Here is a 21,709-nt window from a genome sequence, read left to right on the forward strand (position 1 = left end):
ATTTGAGTTATTGGGGGCTAGAAGAGCTACTGTAAATAATAATAAAGAAAACGCCGGGTTATTGTGTAAAAAAAGACATATTTAGCCAGACAGAAAAACTTTGTTGTAAAAAAACAAAGTTGTCCTTTAAGGCTATTTTTTACTGGCGAATGAGTGTTGAGCTTAATTTATAATCCATCATAAAAAGGTCAGGCTCTGTAGGCAACATGATCAATGTTAGCACACAAAGCTTACATTATTAGCACGTTAGCAGGTCATTGGTGAAGTGTAGGCATTGTTCAGGATGTACATATGCATATCACTATACACCAGTGGTGGTACATATCTACAAAATGTATCGAATGTCGATTTGTATTTATTCATGAAAATATTTTGTGAAATCTTTAAAATATTTTTAAGTAATAATAAAAAACAAAATGTAGAAAACAAATACATAAAGGACCCATACACATTTGGAAACTGCTATAGACCAATGTACTGTAGAAGGATGAAGGAAAGCAATTATTCAATTATCTAAGTCTGAAGAAATGTTTTCAATTTGTAGATGATGTAGTGGTAGACTATTATAAATGTATGTAGAGGGGATTGAAGCTAGTTATAGCCAGATAAATGATAAATAATGCATGTGAAAGCCTTTTCATTTGCACACCGGGAAGCCACTGCTGTTATTAAATGTTTGCTCGTCAAGGAGCCTGGGGAAGGTAGGACTGCAGGGGAGGGGAGAGCTGGCTTGTTGAAACAAAATGGCTTGTTGTTGCTTGGGAAGGGTTGCAGCTTTAAAGTGCTGTGTTATAGTAATAATAATAATAATGCATTTTATTTATGAAGCACTACTATTTATGAGTGTCTTGCGAATCTCAGGGTTACAGGGTTTAGTGCTACAGGGTTTAAAAGCATGTCATAAAAACAGCATTATGCAACCAAACAATTACATGGGACCCGACTAGGCTAAACTTAAGGGTCAAATTAAAACTAGGTAAAAACGGTAAAGACGAAAGAAAAAGGCCCAAGAATAATTAAGAAAATGCTTACAGTGTTTTTTAGATGGCATTTCACTAACACAGGCGTCTTCAACGTTTTTTTCAGGCCAATTAGCCGAGAAAGAGATGAAGCAGGGACTCCCAGTATATATAGTCACTGGTGGAAGTACTCACATGTTTTACTTAAGTACAAGCATCAATACTGCAGTGTAGAAATACTCTGTTACAAGTAAAAGTCTGGAATTCTAAATGTACTTGAGTAAAAGTACAAAAGTATTGGAGTCAAAATATACTTACAGTACAAAAGAAAAAGTACTAATTATGCAGAATGTCCCGTTTCACAAGTTTTCAAATGTATAAACATATTTTGAAAATAGCAGATCTACAAGCTCACAATGCATCGCGTCGCATTGTAGACTTGTCGATCGGCTATTTTCAAATGGCCGAAATGTATATAGTGGTTAATGTATGTTTTGTAATAATAAGCAAAATCTACAAAGTAACTAGTACCTCAAGTTTTCAAATAATTGTAGTGGAGTATAAGTACAATGTTTGCCCCTGAGATGTAGTGGAGTAGAAGTAAAAGTACTTACAATTGGAAATGTACTTAGTTACTTTACACCACTGTATATAGTATAACATTGTGTTGCACATTAAACTTTTTCATAGATTTCATCGATAGTTTCATAGACTTGTTTGACAGCACTTTATCATTAATGTTGTGTAAATGAATGTTTACATATTATCAGCTACCGTGGACTGCAACATTTGTTATAGTGCTGAGTCATGATGACTAACTCCTCGTCTCTCCTCTCCAGGTGTGCAACAGCACCAAGGTGACTCCCTTCAGGATCGTGGCCAAAAACGAGGAGCGCGGGCAGCCGGAGGCCTCCTACCTTCGGTCCGCCACCGTGTACCTGCCCGGCGACGTCGTCGTCACCCTGCAGAAGAGCCGGAGAGTCCTGGTGAGTGTTGCCAGATTCTGTGAGAGAAACAAGCAACCAGGTCTAGGAAAACCAGCCCAAAAGAAGCGACTATGTGCCACACGAGCACTTTAACATATGCATCAGCTATTTGAAAATAGCAGATCTACAAGCTCACAACACGTCGCGATGCGACGCGTTGTGAGCTTGTAGATCGGCTATTTAAAAAAAAAATCTTGCGTGAAAATTATAATAAGCAGATCTGGCAACCCTGGGAGAGGAGAGGAGAGGAGAGGAGAGGAAGCTTTTTCATGTCAAGGACCCCTAAATTAACATGGATTTATCCGCAGACCCCCATAAGTATTTTGCGCCAATATTTTTGAATATTAAAAAAATATTCACAATGTTTGAAAAAAATAAAATAAATCACACCCAGTGTGAAGAGAGCGGTGCCTTTGAATTAGTGTAACTGGTTGCATCCTTGTGTTGCAATCAGCTGCAGCTGTTGAGGCCGTGCTCAAACGGACGGACGGACGGACGGACGGACCCACACACACGGTCAAGTGTAGGAGTGGCTGGCACCTCTCAAAAGTGGCTGGCACCTCTCAAAAATCATGATTTTTGGAAAATAGCACATCTACATGCCCACATCACGACATGTTCTGAGCTTTACATCGGCTAATTTCAAATTAGACGATGTATATAGAGTTAAAGTAGTTGAATTTGATGGTCTATTCAAAACCATTAATGCCATCAGTGTCATTTTAGAGTTTAGTGTTGGCCATTCAAAAAATAGAAGATCTACAAGCTCACGGCGCGTCACCTTGTGCCGTGCTGCGAGCTTGTACATCTGCTATTTTTGAGGTGTGAGAATTACTGATTTAGAGGGCATTTTGTAGAATCGGCCTCAGGTCTTAATGGGTTAACACTTTTTGCAGGGGACCCCCTGGAACCCCCCTAAAGGACCCCAGGGGGTCCCCCCCAGACCCCCCCTTTGAGAACCACTGCTTTAATTGAGCAAAACAAAAGGGACTAGACTAATGATAACAATTATGCGCTTCCCGACACGTTTCATTAAAAGCTAAGCTAAGCGGTACGTGTGAGCGGGCCACATTATAAAGCTAATGAGTTGGACAATAAGGGTGTAAGGGACAACACAAGAACTAATGAGGCAGAGAATGCCTTATGCAGGCAGAATGCAAAGTTTATCTAACAAACACACTGAGAGATCTTTAAAGGTACAGTAAGTGCTATGTTTTAGTTTTAACAAAATTAAATATTTTTTGTGGAAAAAGTCAAAGCTATATATTCTGATAGTAATCATTGCAGCTCCTAAACTGAAAAAGAAAGAAAGAGAAAGAAAGAACACATTTCAAATGGATTGCCAATTTCCTCCAATCAGGAGAGAGTATACCCATTTATCAGCTTCATGTTTCAGTTCCCGATAGGCTCTATGCACAGCAGCCTTGGAAAGAAATTGAGCCTTTTCTTACTTCCTTCACAGGTGTTACCAATGATACTAATGAAGGCTCTGTTTCATTCTGGTCAAACAGAGTCAGGGTGTTGAAAACACTCTGCTACACCAGTGGGTCTCAAAGTGTGTTCCAGGGACCCCTCATGGTGCCTTGAGGGGGTTCCAAATAGACCCCTTACGGCTGTGTAACTCTGAGAGTGTACAAATGGAACCAAATGGACCTGTTAGGGTCCATTTGGTTCCATTTGTACACTCTTAGAGTTATGGGGGTCCTTGAACCACTGTGCAAACTGAACCGTTTGAGAACCACTGTGTTACACTAAATGGAACAGAGCCTTCATTAGTATCATTGGTAACACCTGTGAAGGAAGTAAAGAAGGGGCCAAATTTCTTTCCAAAATGGCTGCTGTGCATAGAGCCTATTTTGTCTTCTCATTTATTTCTGTCACCACTTCCAAATGTCACTTGCTTAATCTGTATCCTGATTCCTGACTTCCTGAGTTCAGTGGATAAAATTGGTATCCCGACCTGAAAATGTACATTCTGTTTAATAAAGAGCAGGAGAGACACGGAGACTCCTGTTCAAGGGCGCCGATATTTATAAACACCTGCGGGTGCCCAACATGCCATAGCGCGCGTGCATGTGGGGCCCGTTCGCGCACGCGCAAAGCGGGTTTGGGTCGAAGCGGGTTTGGGTCGGATAATTAACTTTTTTGGGGGCGTTTTGTAACTTTATTTCGGTTAATTCGGTTTATTCAGTACACAAAATTTACTCTGAACTGAGTATGTTTAAACTCCCCCGCCCCCCCACCCGTGGCCGAAAGAAAAGGCATTCTTTTTCTTTGGGTACTTTATTAACAGTTTGCCAATAGTACAGTGGTACTGGTATGATTTTACAACAATGAATGTCAACTCAGACTCACTCATGACTTTACCGACCACGACCACCACCAGCAGCGAAGCTGGCTGTGCTATCCTCCGCTTCCTCCTCCTCCTCCTCCTCACTCTGACTGTGCTGTTCGCCTCGGCGGCCTCGGCGGGTTTGAAGAAATTTAGTTTCTGCTGGGTGAATCTCTTCTTTGCTGAAGGTGCTGGTGGCTTCATCTTGCTATTAGTGCAGTAAAGGCAAGCCTCTCTCTCTTAGTTTGTGAACTTTGTGTTCATTTACCTGCTAGGTGAAGACTGTCTAGAGCCGGCAAAACGTAAACAAATGGGAGCGCGCTGCAAGTACGAGCGGCTGCGCGTTGACTGCGAGTATGAGCGCGTGCACCCCCCCCCCTCATACTCGCGCGCGGCGGCCCCCCCACCAATGAGTGGATCTCCGAGTTAGACAGCTAGTAGCTACTGTAATGTTTATGGTACTGTAAATCCGGGCACCCACCACTACTGATTTTGAAAAAATAAAAAATAAAAAAATAAAAAATAAATATATATTTTTTTTTTTGGGACCAGCACCCAGTGGGTGCTCCTCATTTCAGGTGGGTGCTTCAGCCCCGAGGCACCCACGGTATCGGCGCCCTTGCTCCTGTTACTGAACAAACACTCTGTATAGCAATGAGTACTATCAGAATGTAGAGCTATTTGACGCTAATTTTAATCAAAGAAAACCACTTTCCCTACCTCTACAGTAACTCCCCCCCCCCCTCCTCTCTCCTTTTGTGTGTCCTCAGCTGAACGGGCGTCGCGTGCGGACCCCTATGTCCACCAAGGGGGCCAAGGTGCTGACCAGCGGCGTCTACAGCATGCTGGACACTGACTTCGGCCTGCAGGTCAAGTTTGACGGGAACCACCATCTGGAGATCACCGTTCCTGGGGACTACTTCAACAAGGTAGGACCGCCGACCTTCGACCTCCTTCTATCACCCCGGGAGATTCTGGGAACACAGTCATTTACTCTGAGAGGGTACAATTTGGTTTTGTTTGTACACTGTCAGAGTTAGCAGGCTGTGTCCATAGCAGTGGTCATTATTGAAAAATAACAGACCACTGAAACCCAATCATAATCCAGCATTCAACCAAGCCGTGTAGTTAATTGTATTAAAGGGATAGTTCACCCCCAAAATGACTAGACACCCCAGAATGATTAGTCACCCCATGGAGATTTGAATTCATGGATATTTTTTTGTTTTTGTCACATTCCTAAGCCAATAATTTGATGACTTTGATGAGTAAGGGTTCCATAGGAGACACAAAGAGTCTCCTTTGTGTATATATATCCATGAAGTCTCCGGGGTGAGTAATGGATAGACAATAAGTACTTTTTTGGGTGAACTATCCCTTTACGTAAGTAAGTCATCATCCAATCATTAAAGGACATCGTTACTGTATAAGAACAGGATCTCACACAAAATCTCTGCAGGCGCATAAAGTTAAGTAAACACCTGTATGAACAGGTGGGTTTTTAACAGTCATACTATACCATACTGTGGGATAAAATAACACTTGATTTATTAAAATAAGTTGTGGATAGCAGCTTTAAAGTAGGAATCCTGCCATCTGTCTAGGTGTGTGGTATGTGTGGTAACTATAACTCTACATGTCTCTAGGTGTGTGGTACTGTATGTGTGGTAACTATAACTCTACATGTCTCTAGGTGTGTGGTATGTGTGGTAACTACAACCAGAACGCCACTGATGACAACTTGATGCCCAACAAGAAGCCAGCCAAGGATGTGATTGAACTGGGAAACAGCTGGAAGTCTGAGGGAGACAGCGACCCTGGGTGAGTAACAGCTCTATGATGTTTGTTTGACTTGTCCCGTCGTTCAGTGGAATCCAGCCATCGATGTGTAACAATTACACCTCTCTACACGCCTCAAAGGACATGTATACCTGCACTTACACTGGTGTGGTCTTTTAACCACTTAAACCAGTGGTTCTCAAACCTTTTCATGTCAAGGACCCCCAAAATGATTATGTATTTGGCCGCGGACCCCCATGTCCAAATATTTTGTTCCAGGGACCCCCCAGAGGCAAATATTTGAGTTACAAATGTTCGCTTTAAAAAATAGTAGGCTATATTCATAGATTTGCACACATTCTCAAGATTTAAAAAAAATAGCAGATCTACAAGCTAATAGTGCGGCACTCAGTGCCACGCTATGTGCTTGTATGTCTACTATTTTTGAATAGCCAAAGTAAAGGTTAAAGTGGTTAAAAGTATTGTGATGCTATATTAACACATTTTGCTGGGGACCCCCTGGAACCCCCAGCCTCCAGGTAGAAACTCAAAATAGTCAGAGAAGACATAAAACACCATAAAAACACCACCAGGGGGCTTAATGAAGTTCTATCAACCTCATAGACACATGAAAAACAGAAAAAGTACAAAACCATGGCACCACCTCTTTAAAGCAGTCTCGTTCCATCCTGTTCTCTTTCAGCTGCCAGCCGGACACGCGTCCGGACGTCCACCCCAACTGCACGGCCGAGGAGGAGACCCTGTACGAGGCGCAGTGCGCCGCGGTTGTCCTTTCTGACCGCTTCAAGCCCTGCCACTCTCTGGTGCCCCCCGAGGCCTTCCTGGGGAACTGCGTCTACGATATGTGCGAGTACGACGGCATGCCGGCCACGCTGTGCGACAACGTGGAGGCGTACGCCCAGGCCTGTCAGAGCGCCGGCGTCACCATCAGCTGGAGGAACAGCTCTTTCTGTCGTACGTTACGTTAAAACAACAGTTTACAATCTTTCTGTTGTACATTAAGTTACACCACAACTGTTTGAATTATTGGTAACACTTACTCATAAGGTACCCGTAATTAACGCTTAATTTATGATTACTTAATAAATTATTTAAGCCTTAATTAAGGATTCATTTTTATTATGCATTCATTAAGCATTCATTCCTTGTAATTCATGTATTAACTTTGCTTAACTAATGATGTTAATTAATGATAAATTACAAGGAATTCATGATGAATTAATGCTTAATTCATGCTTAATTAACGCTTAAATGATGTGTTAAATAATTATAAATTAAGCGTTAATTACGGGTACCTTATGAGCAAGTATTACCGAATCTTTCTAGCGTACCATAACTTACTCAACAGTTACAAACTTGCTGTCATACAATAAACTTGAATATTTCTATCGTACCATAACTTACACAACAGTTCTGTGTCGTACATTAAGTTACACCACAACTGTTAGAATCTACGTACCGTACAGTAAGTGCTGTAATAGGCTCTATTCACAGCAGCCATATTATGAAGACATTCACAGGTGTTACCAATGATACTAATGAAGGCTCTGTTCCATTCTGGTCAAACAGAGTCAGGGTGCTGATATTGTGTGCATGTTGGCTCACTGGAAACACTCTGTTACACCAGTGGGTCTACAGTTGGGGTCCAGGGACCCTCATGGGCTTCTAAATGGCCCCTTACAGGTGTGTAACTCTGAGAGTGTACAAATGGAACCAAATGGACCCGTAACGATTTGTACACTCTCAGAGTTATGGGGGTCGTGGAAACCACTGTGCTACACTAAATGGAACAGAGCCTTCATTAGTATCATTGGTAACACCTGGGAAATTAAGTGATAATATGGCTGCTGTGCATAGAGCCTATTGACATTTCTTTGTTAAAACGTGTTAAATACAGTAGCTCTATATTTGGATATGCAATCATTGCTATGGAGTGTTGTTCTGTTCCGTAGGCCTGCTCCATGTCTCTTCATGCTCTTTAGTAAACAGAAAACTCAGGTCAGAATAGAACAAGTGAAACAGGAAGAAGAAGAAACGAATACATGAGCAGACAACACAAGCTGATAAATGTTCTTTACGGGGTTCTCTCTCTCCTCCCTCCCTCCCGCAGCTCTCCCGTGTCCTCCCAACAGCCACTACTCGGACTGCACCCCGCCCTGCCCCCCCACCTGCTCGGACCTGTTCCCCATGTTCTGCCACCTGCCCCCCACCGCCTGCGTGGAGGGCTGCCTGTGCGACGCCGGCTTCGTGCTCAGCGACAGCAAGTGCGTCCGCCTGGCCGAGTGCGGCTGCGTGGACGGAGACGGAGAGTATCACGATGTGAGCGACACGCACACTTTATTCACACATTATAACAGTGGGGTCAGTTCAGCTAAAGCTAAGGTATGGCAAGGTTGGGGTTGCCAACTCCTAGAGATTAAAATAAGGGACACCTATGCTGCTCAAACCCCCCAAAGCCCCCGAAATGCATAGAAAACTATGCATTATACCTATAACACAATACAAATACAATGGTCTTACACCTGCATTAGGCTACTATTCATGTTTTTTTTTTTTTTTCCTGGAGCCTTGCCATACCCAATTGATGCCCCTGTATTATAACCGTCTTGTTTTGCTTAGTTACCCCTTTTTTCTAGTCATTTCGTCCTAACCCATTGAGACCTGAGGCCGATTCTACAAATGCCTTCTAAATCAGTAGTTTGTCTGTGTAATTTTAAATGTTTGCGTTGGCTATTAAAAAAAAGCAGATGTACAAGCTCAACGCCAACGCAAACACTTTAAATTACACAGATGCTTTCCCGCTTTTAATGGGTTCAATACAGTAGTTTTTGTTATGTTCGGGGAAGACGCATTCAGTAGCTAGCATAACGATGCTAGGAATGAATGATAACCCACCTTTTGAAGAATATAGCATTACAAATAAGAAATGGAGTGAAATAGTTGATTTAATTTGGTTTAGTTTAGTTTATCAGCACATTGTTATAAAAAATATAGAAACAATTATCAAAGAAAACAAGTTGCTGTGCACACCCTGCAGTACCTCCGTTTACCCCTAGAGGTACACGTCTCCCCATTTGAGAAACACTGTTGTAGACCAGTGGTTCTCAAAGAGGGGTCTGGGGACCCCCTTGAGGTCCTTGAGGGAGTTCCAGAGGGGCCCCACCTAAATGATAAGTAACTCTGAGAGTGTACAAATGGAACCAAATGGACTCTCAACACACGGTCCATTTGGTTCCATTTGTACATGAGTTAAGGGGTCCAATGCATAGTAAACAGGGAATGGAAAAGTTTGAGAAGCACTGTTCTAGATGGCTGACTCCTTCAGTGCCACACCATTAAACTAATGCCAGATGGCACTAGGCTGACCATAATGCTTAAATAATAACTTGCTCCAAGTCTATAAATTGTTGAATTTTAGCTCAGAAGAAGCTCTCCAATTGGAACCATTTATTTTTTGGGGGAATAGCAGGGCATTCACTTTCTGGATATTAACAAAGGGGACGTGACATTTTGTTGCCGTTAGAAAAAAAGAGAGGCATCAATTAATTTCAGCATGAGGAAATTGGCTTCTGTGTCCCAGCATGCATCTCTCTGGACATAGTGGAGAAAGGACTAAGGGGACGGTGCCATGATGACAGAAAATATCAAAGTATAACCAGTGAAGAAATTGATAGACGTCAATAGCAAAAGCTGTTGTTAATACTTCATTATAAAACAAACAAGAAACTTGCGTACTTTCAACATGGCCTCTCTATTTTGAGCATGTCATTATAGACGTGTATTTTTGTGTATATTCTTTTAAGCTCACAATGTGTCACCGTGTGTTGTGAGTTAGCTCAAATGTTTTACTTAAGTAAAAGTATCAATTCTGCAATGTAGAAGTACTCTGTTACAAGTAAAATCCGGATTTCAAAATTTGTAGTGGAGTAAAAGTACAATATTTGCCTCTGAGATGTACTGGAGTAGAAGTAAACGTAAGGACAATTGGAAATACTCCGGTAAAGTAAAAGTACCTCAAAATTGTACTTAACTACTAGGCTACTTGAGTAAATGTACTTAGTCACTTTACACCACTGAGTGGTTTCTGACCCACCGCAATGATAACTAGGCGTGTGTTGATGTACTCAGTACTGTGTACTTGTGTTCCAGGTGGGAGACTCGTGGTTGACTGATAAGTGTGCGGAGCAGTGTACCTGCACCCTGGGAGGGGCCGTCAAGTGTGACAAACACAAGTGTGACGCCAGCTCAGTGTGTGGCCTGGACAAATACGGAGACCTGACCTGCAAGCCCACCAGTTAGTCCACTGTCTGTCTGTCTGTCTGTCTGTCTGTCTGTGTGGTCTGGTCTGTACTATATGGACAGATAAGGAGACCTGTAATTGCAAAGCCACCAGTTACATAGTTAACATGCATTATGGAATTCCTGTCTCAATAGTCAGGTTATGCTTAATCCGATCACACATTCTGATTCAATAGTCAGATTACCCTGTTTATGAGTAGGTAGTTACATTATGTTTTCATCAAATTACATATTTCAGGCTTTTTGTTTGATATATCCCTCAGTCTGTACGGGAAATGTAGATAGATAGATTTATTTGATTTGCACAACAGTAATTAAATATGCATAACATGATAGTTCTTTCCATGGGTGTGCCGGTGAGGTAAGAAACCCTAGGGGGGCTTATGCGAGTACCTCACCGTTTACATTACGTATAATTGGATTTATTTAATACTAAAAACAAAAAAAACGAACAGAAAAAAACAAAAAACAAAACAGACAAAAACGTCTGTATCTATAGACATAAGATAAAGATAGATACTGTAGATATAGATAGATAAATACTGTAGATAGATAGATAGAGAGAGAGAGAGAGAGAGAGAGAGAGAGAGAGAGAGAGAGATAGAGAGAGATAGATAGAGATTGATTGATTGATTGATTGATTGATTGATTGATTGATTGATTGATTGATTGATTGATAGATCTGCTGTTCTTTCCTAACACAAATCTCTCCTCGTCTCTCCTCCAGAATTCGACAAGTGCACCATCAGCGGTGACCCCCACCACCGCACGTTTGACGGCTTCACCCACCACTTCCAGGGTCCCTACACCTACGTGCTGACGCAGGACCACGGCCCGCAGGGCTCCTCGCTACAGCCCCTGGTGGTGAGGGGGAGGAACGCGCGGCGCGGAGGGAACAGGGGGGTCTCCTTCCTGGACGAGATGTACGTGGACGTGTACGGCGTCAACGTGCGTTTCCTGCAGAAGAAGAGAGTCCTGGTCAGTTTTTTTGACGTTGTTTATCCGTGTCAATGTTTACATCTATGTATCGTATGTAAATATATATTTATATAAATATACATTTAATAGTGCAAATGCTCTTAACTCATTCAGTGCCAGACTTATTTCTGGCTGTGTTTGCCCAGTGCCAGAGATTTTTTTCGATTTTCTTACCTTTTCAAGTAGTCACAGAATATTTATCTCCAGTATGATCGATACCCTGATGGTTGCTAATCACGGAGGGTTTCACTGTGCTTCTGCGAAAAGAAAAAAAAATGTCATCACGACCTCCCCGTTCGCTTGTTATACACCGTTGAAAATAGCATGTCTCGCCAAAAATACATAGTAAAACGCAGGAGCCGAGATACATAATATTTCCCAGATACTTTAAAGGTATTGTAGGCAACATTAAGCCTAAATTTAAAAAAATATTTATATATATATATATTTTGCATTTTTTCCCCTCTATCAGCCACTATATAATGATGCTGGGGTGTTTTCCTGCATTGAAACACAGTCCTCTTTCTGAAAACCGTATTGTCCCTACTGTTTATGTTATGTATGTGCAGTTCGTTTCCCCGGCCACCAGGGGGTGATGCAGGGAGGACTTCCATAGACTTCCATAGAGTCACACGGACACGGACGCGCATGGATGCGCACATGCGTGTGTTCATTTACGTCCCGGACAACATAAACAATAGGGAAAATACGGATTTCAGAAAGAGGACTGTGTTTCAATGCAGGAAAACACCCCAGCATCATTATATAGTGGCTGATAGAGGGGAAAAAAATGCAAAATATATATATATATATAAATATTTTTTTTTAAATTTAGGCTTAATGTTGCCTACAATACCTTTAACCAGAACGAATAGGGACATGGAAAAGGGAAAGGGAGAGTTTCAGCTTCAAAACAAAAAGGGAAGCATGCACATCTACCTAAAAAAAATGCAGGTGCTGGACTCAAAAATACACACCATAGAAAGAAGAGGAAGTCCGCACACTGTTGACGCTCCAGCGACTCACACAGCACACAACGTTTCAACCCCTTCGGGTCTTCATCAGGTATATCAGGTACCTGATGAAGACCCGAAGGGGTTGAAACGTTGTGTGCTGTGAGCCTTAAATAAAATTGTGGCCGCTGGAGCGTCAACAGTGTGCGGACTTCCTCTTCTTTCTAGAGTTTCAGCTTCACCCAGCTGATGGCTGATGGGACCCTGGACGTGTCGTAAAATAGGGAAAATAACAGATCTACAAGCTCAAGTGAACTTGTAGTTGTAGATCTATATAGTGCTTAAAGGTGTAGTTCACCCAAAAAAATATTTTTGCTAGGGTTGTCCGATATTGGCTTTTTTACCGATAACCGATATACCGATATTGTCCAACTCTTAATTACCGATACCGATATCAACCGATACCGATATATGCGGGGATTATTGTGATTAGGGTAAGCTCAAATTTCATATCACACACACCATATACAGTAAGAACTCCTGTAACTTATTTATAAAGCAAAAAAAAAAACAAAAAAAAAAAAAATGTTTTTTTTTTTCAAAAACCGATACCGATATTTTCCCGATATCAATTTTTATGCTAATATCGGCCGATAATATCGGGAGGCCGATAAAATCGGACATCCCTAATTTTTGCATTCCTGAGCCAATAATTTGATGTAGGAGACTCCGCCGGTCATCAAATTTTTGGCTTTGGAATGCGGCGATTGATAGAAAATAAGTCACTACTCCTTTAAATTTAAGAAACAAAAGGACAAATCTGTCTCTTCCGATCTCACTCTCTCTCCATCTTTTTGGTCCTCTCTCTTTCTGTCCCGTCCTACAGGTGAACGGCGAGCGCGTGACTCCTCCCCTCAGCCCCGTGGACGGCCTGTCCATCACCATGACCTCCAGACAGCTCCAGCTCACCACCGACTTCGGCCTGACCGTGCGCTTTGACGGCAACCACCGCGGAGGTTTGTTCACCGTATGCAGTACAATAGAACGGCTATTTCCAGTGGTGGAAAAAGTACTCAACTTAAGTAAAAGTATCAATACTGCAATGTAGAAGTACTCTGTTACAAGTAAACGTCCAGGATAAAAAAATTACTTACAATAAAATGTACTTAAAGTACCAAAAGTAAAAGTACTGAAATGTTTGGAAATAGCAGATCTACAAGCTCACAACGCGATGCAACGCGTTGTGAGCTTTTAGATCTGCTTATAATGTAATAATTTATATCTGCACAGTAACTAGTAACTACATTTTTCAAATAATTGTAGTGGAGTAAAAGTACAATATTTGCCTGAGATGTAGTGGAGTAGAAGTAAGAATAATAGACAATTGGAAATACTGCAGTAAAGTGAAGTACCTCAAAAATGTACTTAAGTACAGTACTTGAGTAAATGTACTTAGTTACTTTACACCAGTACAATAGATGGAAGGCAATACTAGTGGACCCAGTATAGAGCTCTGGTGAACCCTATTCAACTAACTATATTGTCCAAAACTGTTACTTTTCAGGATTCAAATAAAAAAACAGCAAAATCATACTTCTGATGCTTTTGTGTGATGCTGTACTATGATAAGTAGGGCGTTCATTTGCGAAAAAACACACAAAGTTAAAATACGGAGATGGGAGGTTTCTGCCCGACAACAACGGGCAGAAACACAATAGGATTTGAATGAACATTGGCCCATTATGCTGCTCAACTAATAAATAAGTTCAAAGCGGAGTGGGACACGCCTCTCTCCTCATTTTCCTTTTTATTGTTCAAGGCAATTTGACACTATAGTCACATCACTGAATACAACATCAAAGTAACCCCCCCCCCCTCTGCTCTCTCTCTCTCTCTCTCTCTCTCTCTCTCTCTCTCTCTCTCTCTCTCTCTCTCTGAAAGCACAAAGAAATATTTCAACCAATTGTTTACGCCAAGAGCCCAGCATCCGCCTTTGTAATTGAGTCTATATAGGAAGTGACAGTTCATATGAATGGCCTGTAGTTTCACTGTTTTACACCTGGCTGGTGTCAGAAGACATAACTCTCAATGCAAGTGGGTGGGTTTTTTGCCGAACTTTAGACTTGATTTGATTGACAAGCTGCACAACCAATAGCATTCATTCCCCGCCCCCGCCCTTGCTTGACAAGCTACCCAACCAATATCATTAATTTCCGGTTGCATGGGAGATGACGCGATATATCGCAATATAGAAAGATGGCGGATTTGAAATTGCTGAAAAATAGGCTTCATTTATGGTCTGTAGAGTCTATGGGCGTAACGCTGTCCATTATTTTTTTTTACAGGCTATGCTTTACACCTGTAAACCTGTTATGTGACAATACATCCTCCTATAATTCTACAAAGCTCCGTGAGTGAGCGCGTCCCCAACATCTCTTCTGCCCGGTTCTCCTCAGTGGCTGGAGCAATTGATCTGCATTTGCACACAGCCATTGACCATTACCATGTGCACGGAACACCGAAGCCCGTTTTTCGCTTTCCCCAAATGTCAGCTGTTTATTAGCGTCTTTGTGTTCGCTGGCTCCCGTGTTGCCAAATCATGTGCGTGAAACAAGCGCCGGTGTTGCCACATCCGTGAAACAAGCGGACCATCCGTGAAACAAGCGGACCATGACGCACTTTGGGTGCTCATATCCCGCGACGGGTATGGTCTAGTACAGTGGTTTTCAACCAGTGGTCCGGGGACCACCAGTGGTCCTTGAGGGAGTTCCAGGGGGTCCCCAGCTAAATGATAGATAGGAACCAAATGGACCCTTATGGGTCTGTAACTCTGAGAGTGTACAAATGGAACCAAATGGACCCTAACGGGTCCATTTGGTTCCATTTGTACACTCTCAGAGTTAAATTAACATTGATTTTATAATAAAAAATTGGGGTCCAAGAGATAGAAATTCCATTAAATGGGGGTCCGTAGCCTAATGCATGTTAAACTGGGGGTCCTTGAAATTGAATCGTCTCTTATTGTGGGTCCCTGGCATAACTTTTCAAATGGGGGTCCCTGGGCTAATTTGTGTCAATTTGGGGGTCCTTGACGCAAAAAAGGTTGAAAACCACTGGTCTAGTATGATGTGTGATTCTGAACCTGGTCTGTCTCGTGTGTTGTGTCCCTCTTCAGAGGTGGTGTTGCCCAGCACCTACAGGAACGCCGTCAGAGGCCTCTGCGGGAACTACGACGGCCTCAGCCGGAACGAGTACACGAAGCCCGACGGCACGCTCACCAGGAGCCTGGACGAGTTCGGCAACAGCTGGCGGGTGAGCGACCGCCAGGGGCCGGACGCACGGCGGGCGGAGGAGGACCACCCGGCCGGGGCCCGCCTGCACAGGTAAAGGACAGCATAACACCTATAAATAGGACTATGCACTTAAAGAAAACACATTTATGTTTTTTTTTAAGTGAGTCATGGGTCTGTGATGACCACTGTGACCACACCGCCCACTTCACACTGGGTGTGATTTTTTTACTAGTATCCCTATTCTGAAGGAGAACATTAGCCGAAAATAGCCGATCTGCAAGCTCACAACGCCTAGCGCTGCGAGCTAGATGGAAAAAAGAGCAGACCATACAGAGTGAAAGGTCAAGTATTGAAGGTTTAAGTGGTTAAATGTCTGACTATTTATTTCTGGATTCATGCAACTAACATAGATAATGTGTAAACAAATAAACACAAAGCATTAATTTACACAACACTGATGACAGTGCTGTCAAACAAGTCTCTGAAAAAGTTTAATCTGCAGCCCAATTGACTGTAGATTGGCAATTTTAGCCAAACATTACGGACACTTGGGTTCATGTGGTAAAGTTTCCTCACAACAAGTCAACAAAGCCAATTTAAAATTCTCTCCCATTTGTTTACTCTTCCTCTCTCTCTCTCTCTCTCTCTCTCTCTCTCTCTCTCTCTCTCTCTCTCTCTCTCTCTCTCTCTCTCCCCCCTTCTCTCTCTCTCGCTCTCTCTCTCTCCCCCCCCCTCTCTCTCTCTCTCTCTCTCTCTCTCTCTCTCTCTCTCTCTCTCTCTCCCCCCCTCTCTCTCTCTCTGTCTCTCTCTCTCTGTCTTAGGCGTGAGGTGGAGACAGCGCCAGACTCTGGTTTCGAGACAACAGACTGTTCCCAGTCCCAGCTGGAGGACTATCAGGGTCCAAGGCAGTGCGGGGCCCTGTCGGACCCCAAGGGGCCCTTCGCTGCTTGCCACGCCACCCTGCCACCTGCCAGCTTCCAAGAGTGAGTCACCTGTGTGTGTGTGTGTGTGTGTACAGTAATACTGTAGCTCGCAAGTACGCACACTCACACTTTCGCTAGTTTAAAAACTTTTGACTTAAAACATTTGTATTTTTTTGTGGCCACTACGCGGCCCTCACACCAACGCCGCACTGCCGATCCGACCAATATGTCTGTGTCCCTTTTATGCCCATATATGGAGATCACTGTATCTGTCAGTCCTTGTCCCTTTTATGGCCATTATGGAGATCCCTGATGTCATCAGTATACGCCCATATATGCATATTGGTTGGATCGGCGGTTCTGGTCAACTGGATATCCAAACTACTCAACGGCGGGCACGGCACTCCCTCGAGTCCTTGCCACTGCTCTCACCGAGTTAGAAGTCGGTCGCCCCCGGTCGGTCCTTGTCCATTTTATGCCCATATATGGAGTTTGCTGACATGGCCGTGGTTTGTTTATGTTGTCATAGTGACGTTGCTGTGGTTTGTTTATGGCTGAGTCAGAATGACGTCAGAGGGCCTCTTGCCACCCTCCCGTTAGCCAATTTTAATATAGGATAGTCCACACAAAACAGAATAACAATGACAAATAAAAATCATCAGCAAAAATATAATCAATACTGGCTTCTCAAACCTGACTGTAGCTTTAGCCGAGAGCGCAAACACTTTTTTTCCTTTGCTTTATTGAATATAAAATAATATTATGCAAACCTCCTCCAACTACGGTACACACACACAGCCATAATTCTCACACCTATTCCCTGTGTAAATACGTGTGTTTACTTTCCACGGGCACGCGGGTGCATGCTAGCTGTAGATTGTAGCACCCATCTGTTCTCACACCTGAAATCTGTGCATGTGAAACAGCGCTTAACGACGCCATCTGCTCTGCGTGTGTGGTGTGTGCGTGTGTGTGTGTGTGTGTGTGTGTGTGTGTGTGTGTGTGTGTGTGTGTGTGTGTGTGTGCGTGCGTGTGCGTGTGTTTTTCCTCCCACAGTGACTGTGTGTTTGACCTGTGCGCGGAGCGCGGCAGCGCGGCACTGCGCTGTGCCAGTTACGATACGTACGCCGTGGCCTGCCAAGAGGCAGGAGTCAAACTGGGAGACTGGAGACACCAGCTGGACTGTGGTAAGACATGGACCCCCACACACACACACACACACACACACACACACACACACACACACAACACACACACACACACACACACACACACACACACACACACACACACACACACACACACACACACACACACACACACGCACAAACCACCCCCAAACCTCACCCTTACTCTTGTTTTGTCATGTAAACACAGGCTGGGACGTGCAGAAGGATTTGGAGGGGCAGGGTTTGGAATTTCAAAAGGGCACTGAACAATTACCATGCTTTTAGGCCCGAAAACCAAAATAACCCAAAACGTGCTTAATGTCCTCAAATCACGCATCCAACAAGCTTTGAACTGAGCAGATTGGACCTTCCGTTCCAGAGAAAATGGCCAAACCATCTTGAAAACGGCCACTTTCGCCGTTTTTTCGATTGCCAATTTTCGATTGAGTTTTGGCCATTGACGCCCGTTTTTCTTTAATAACACGGGCTAGGGAGGTTGGACGGCGACAAACTAGATACCTGAGTAAAGTTGGCTTTGAGTTGCATCCAGCACATCCACTGCCATTTCCGTCGGCCTTACCGTTAGGCCGCTAAGGGCAGTTAATTTTTTTTTTTGGGGGGGGGAATAGATTTTTTGGGGATTGTTTCTTTTCTCTGGAGAGGGCACTTTTTTACCGACGGGTAAAATGGCAGGGGCGCGAGCCCCCTTTCATGTCTATGTGTGCACCTGCATGAACACAGGGCAAATTACATACTATGCCTTTGATAAAAAATATATAACTTGAAGGTAGGGTAGGTGATTTTCTTTGGTTAAAATAAGTTTTAAATAGTAATCATTGCTATAGAGTGTTTAGTAACAGGAGTCGTCTCCATGTCTCTCCAACTCTTTATTAAACAGAAAATGCATTTTCAGGTGCCGATGCCAATTTTATCCTATCATGATAGATAACTCAGTCAGGATACAGATTAAACAAGTGGAATTGGAAGTGATGAGACAAATAAATGAGCTGGCAAAATTGGAACTGGAACTGATACTGATAAATGGGTACTCTCTCTATTTTCTGTTTATCAAAGAGCTGGAGAGACGCAGAGACCCCTGTTACTGAACAGCTCTCTATGCTCAATAGCAATCATAACTATCACAATATAGAGCTATTTAACACTGTTACTGGAGGGTTTTTAGACATTCTCCTTCACGTTTATACTGATTCTTTGTGTATCATCTTTAAATTCTCTTGCAAGTGAAAATAAACAAACAAACAAACACACTATCACAATATACTATAGAGCTATTTAACACTGTTACTGAACAAACACTCTATAGCAATGATTACTATCACAATATAGTGCTTTAACCTTTTGACAAAAAAGGTTTTGTTTTAACCAAAAAGATATCACTTAGCCTAACCCTACATTTAACCCGGGGATGCATCTGTGTCATTTTTATGATTTCTTTGGCTTTTAAAAAATAGCAGATCTACAAGCTCATAGTGCCGCGCTATGAGCTTGTAGATCTGCTATTTTTTGAAAAATCTTTAAAATTTGCGCAAATCTTTGAATACATACATTTTTAAGCGACATTTGTAACTTAAAACTTTGCTTCTGGGGGTCCCTGGAACAAAATATTTGACAAATGTTCGCTTAAAACATATATATATTTAAAGATTTGCACACATTTTCACGATTAAAAAAATAATAATAGCAGATCTACAAGCTCATAGCACAGCACTCGGTGCCGCGCTATGAGCTTGTAGATCTGCTATTTTTGAATAGCCAAAGAAATCAAAAAATGACTTCAAGAAAGTAGACTGCCACTGTAATGCATTGACGGACATAACGGACTCCTAACCTTGTGACTCTCCTCCCCTCCAGCGCTGTCCTGTCCCGCCAACAGCTCCTACGCGCCCTGCATGTCGCCGTGCCCCGCCTCCTGCGCCGACCTGGCCGCGCCGGCGGAGTGCGACGCCACGGCGTGCGTGGAGGGCTGCCGGTGCCACGCCGACTTTGTGATGAGCGAGGGCACGTGCGTGCCCTTCCCCCAGTGTGGCTGCACCTTCCTCGACAGATACTACCCTGTAAGTACACTGTACACACGGACCCCCCCATCTGAAAAGATGAAAAAAAGCATGATAGGGCATTTTAAGGCTGCTACAGTATGACATATACAGTACAGAATTTTTTAACCCATTAAGACCTGAAGCCGATTCTACAAATGTCTTCTAAACAGTATTCTGAAAAAACTTATGTTTCTATATCAGTGGTGCTCAAACCTTTTCATGTCAAGGACCCCCAAAATGATATGTATTGGCCACCGACCCCCATCTCAAAATATGTTGTTCCTGGGACCCCCAGAAGCAAAGATTTGAGTTAAAAATGTTTGCTTTAAAACAATATATTATATTCAATATATATTCAAAGATTTGCACACATTTTTACGATTTTTCAAAAATAGTAGATCTACAAGCTCGTAGGAGCTTGTATGTCTGCTATTTTCAAAAGATTTGTATACATTTGAAAACTTGAAATGGGACATTCTGCATAATGAGTACTTTTACTTTTGGTGCTTTAAGTACATTTTGATGCCAATAAATACTTTTATTCAAGTACAGTACATTTTTAATTCCGGACTTTTACTTGTAACAGAGTATTTCTACCATGCAGTATTGATACTTTTACTTAAGTAAAACATTTGAGGATTTGTCCACCTCTGCATTTGGGAAGGAGTCATCATAAACTCCAGAGAAAAGCTTGAAACCTTGCATCTCCATATTTCAATATTTCATATTTTTATTTTATTTTTTGAAACGTTTTTTAACGTAAATTAATGTCCTACCTACTTCCTCATACAAGAGTGTGGCACACAAGTTGTGAAAATAGCAGATCTACAAGCTCACAACATGTCGTAAAGCAACGTGTTACGTGCTATTTTAAAATGTTTTTTTTTTTTGTTTTAATCATATAAAAGGAACAGTATTGGACATACGAGATTTCCACCCCGACAGCAATGAGTTTTAAGGCTGCTACAGAACGTAATCAGATTGCTACCCCTCTGGGCGCTCAGTGAATAGCAGGGCCAGTCAGCAAGAATGACACATTCCTCCATTCCTCCCCCTCGAGCGTTGCATCCTAAATCAGAGCCTGAGAGGAAGCAGAAGCCATTAACCCAATAAGACCGGGAACGCATCTGTGTGTCATTTTAACATTTATTTTGGCTATTCAAAAAATTGTAGATCTACAAGCTCATAGCGCGGCACTGAGTGCTACTATGATCTTGTAGATCTGCTATTTTTTGAAAAATCTTGAAAATTCTGTGCAAATCTTTGAATATATATATCTTAAAGCGGACATTTGTAACTCAAATCTTTGCTTCTGGGGGATTCTACAAATGTCTTCTAAATCCTAATTTATTTTTTATTTTTAAACTTATGTTGCTATATCAGTGGTTCTCAAACTTTTTTCATGTCAAGGACCTCCCAAAATGATATGTATTTGTCCGCGGACCCACCATCTCAAAATATATAGTTCCAGGGACCCTTCAGAAGCAAAGATTTGAGTTACAAATGTGAGAATAAGTGAGAATAAACAAACAAACGCAAAATTGTATGTAATTGTCTGCGGACACCCCATCTCAAAATATTTAGTTCCAGGGAGCCCTAGAAGCAAAGATTTTTGTGAAAAACGTAAACGTTCAAAGATTTACACACATTTCCCACGATTTTTTTCCAAAAAATAGCAGATATACAAGCTCATAGCTATGAGCTTGTATATCTGCTATTTTTTGAATAGCCCAAAGAAATGTTAAAATGACACACAGATGCGTCCCCGGTGTTGAAGGGATAAAGTGAACAGTGTACTGTGCTGTTACCACAGCACTGTGTTCTTGTTGGCTGTCCTGGGCCCACGCTGAACAGCAGTGGGGTGTGGGTGGGTGGACACACACCATCTGGAGGCTGTTCAAATAGCCGAGCATACATCACTGTGCTTGGAGAGAGTGCACAACACGCGGGCGCACGTGCA

At 42.5% G+C, this 21,709-nt stretch overlaps 1 protein-coding gene across 1 annotated transcript in view; it reads left to right on the forward strand.

Moving 5' to 3' along the window:
• Nucleotides 1–21,709, forward strand: part of zanl (zonadhesin, like) — a gene marked incomplete at both ends in the record, with an annotated part of 88,170 nt that overhangs the window by 29,916 nt on the left and 36,545 nt on the right. Inside the window, 12 exons of the mRNA XM_084042433.1 lie at nt 1,799–1,945; nt 5,048–5,206; nt 5,971–6,098; nt 6,760–7,031; nt 8,188–8,396; nt 10,227–10,371; nt 11,104–11,354; nt 13,194–13,323; nt 15,483–15,690; nt 16,422–16,583; nt 17,580–17,710; nt 19,565–19,767. Coding sequence (XP_083898559.1) covers nt 1,799–1,945; nt 5,048–5,206; nt 5,971–6,098; nt 6,760–7,031; nt 8,188–8,396; nt 10,227–10,371; nt 11,104–11,354; nt 13,194–13,323; nt 15,483–15,690; nt 16,422–16,583; nt 17,580–17,710; nt 19,565–19,767 — 2,145 coding nt within the window. The remainder of the gene's footprint in view (nt 1–1,798; nt 1,946–5,047; nt 5,207–5,970; nt 6,099–6,759; nt 7,032–8,187; nt 8,397–10,226; nt 10,372–11,103; nt 11,355–13,193; nt 13,324–15,482; nt 15,691–16,421; nt 16,584–17,579; nt 17,711–19,564; nt 19,768–21,709) is intronic.

The sequence above is a fragment of the Gymnoscopelus microlampas genome (genome assembly GCF_963454915.1).
Source record: "Gymnoscopelus microlampas genome assembly, chromosome: 19".
Classification (NCBI taxonomy): domain Eukaryota; kingdom Metazoa; phylum Chordata; class Actinopteri; order Myctophiformes; family Myctophidae; genus Gymnoscopelus; species Gymnoscopelus microlampas.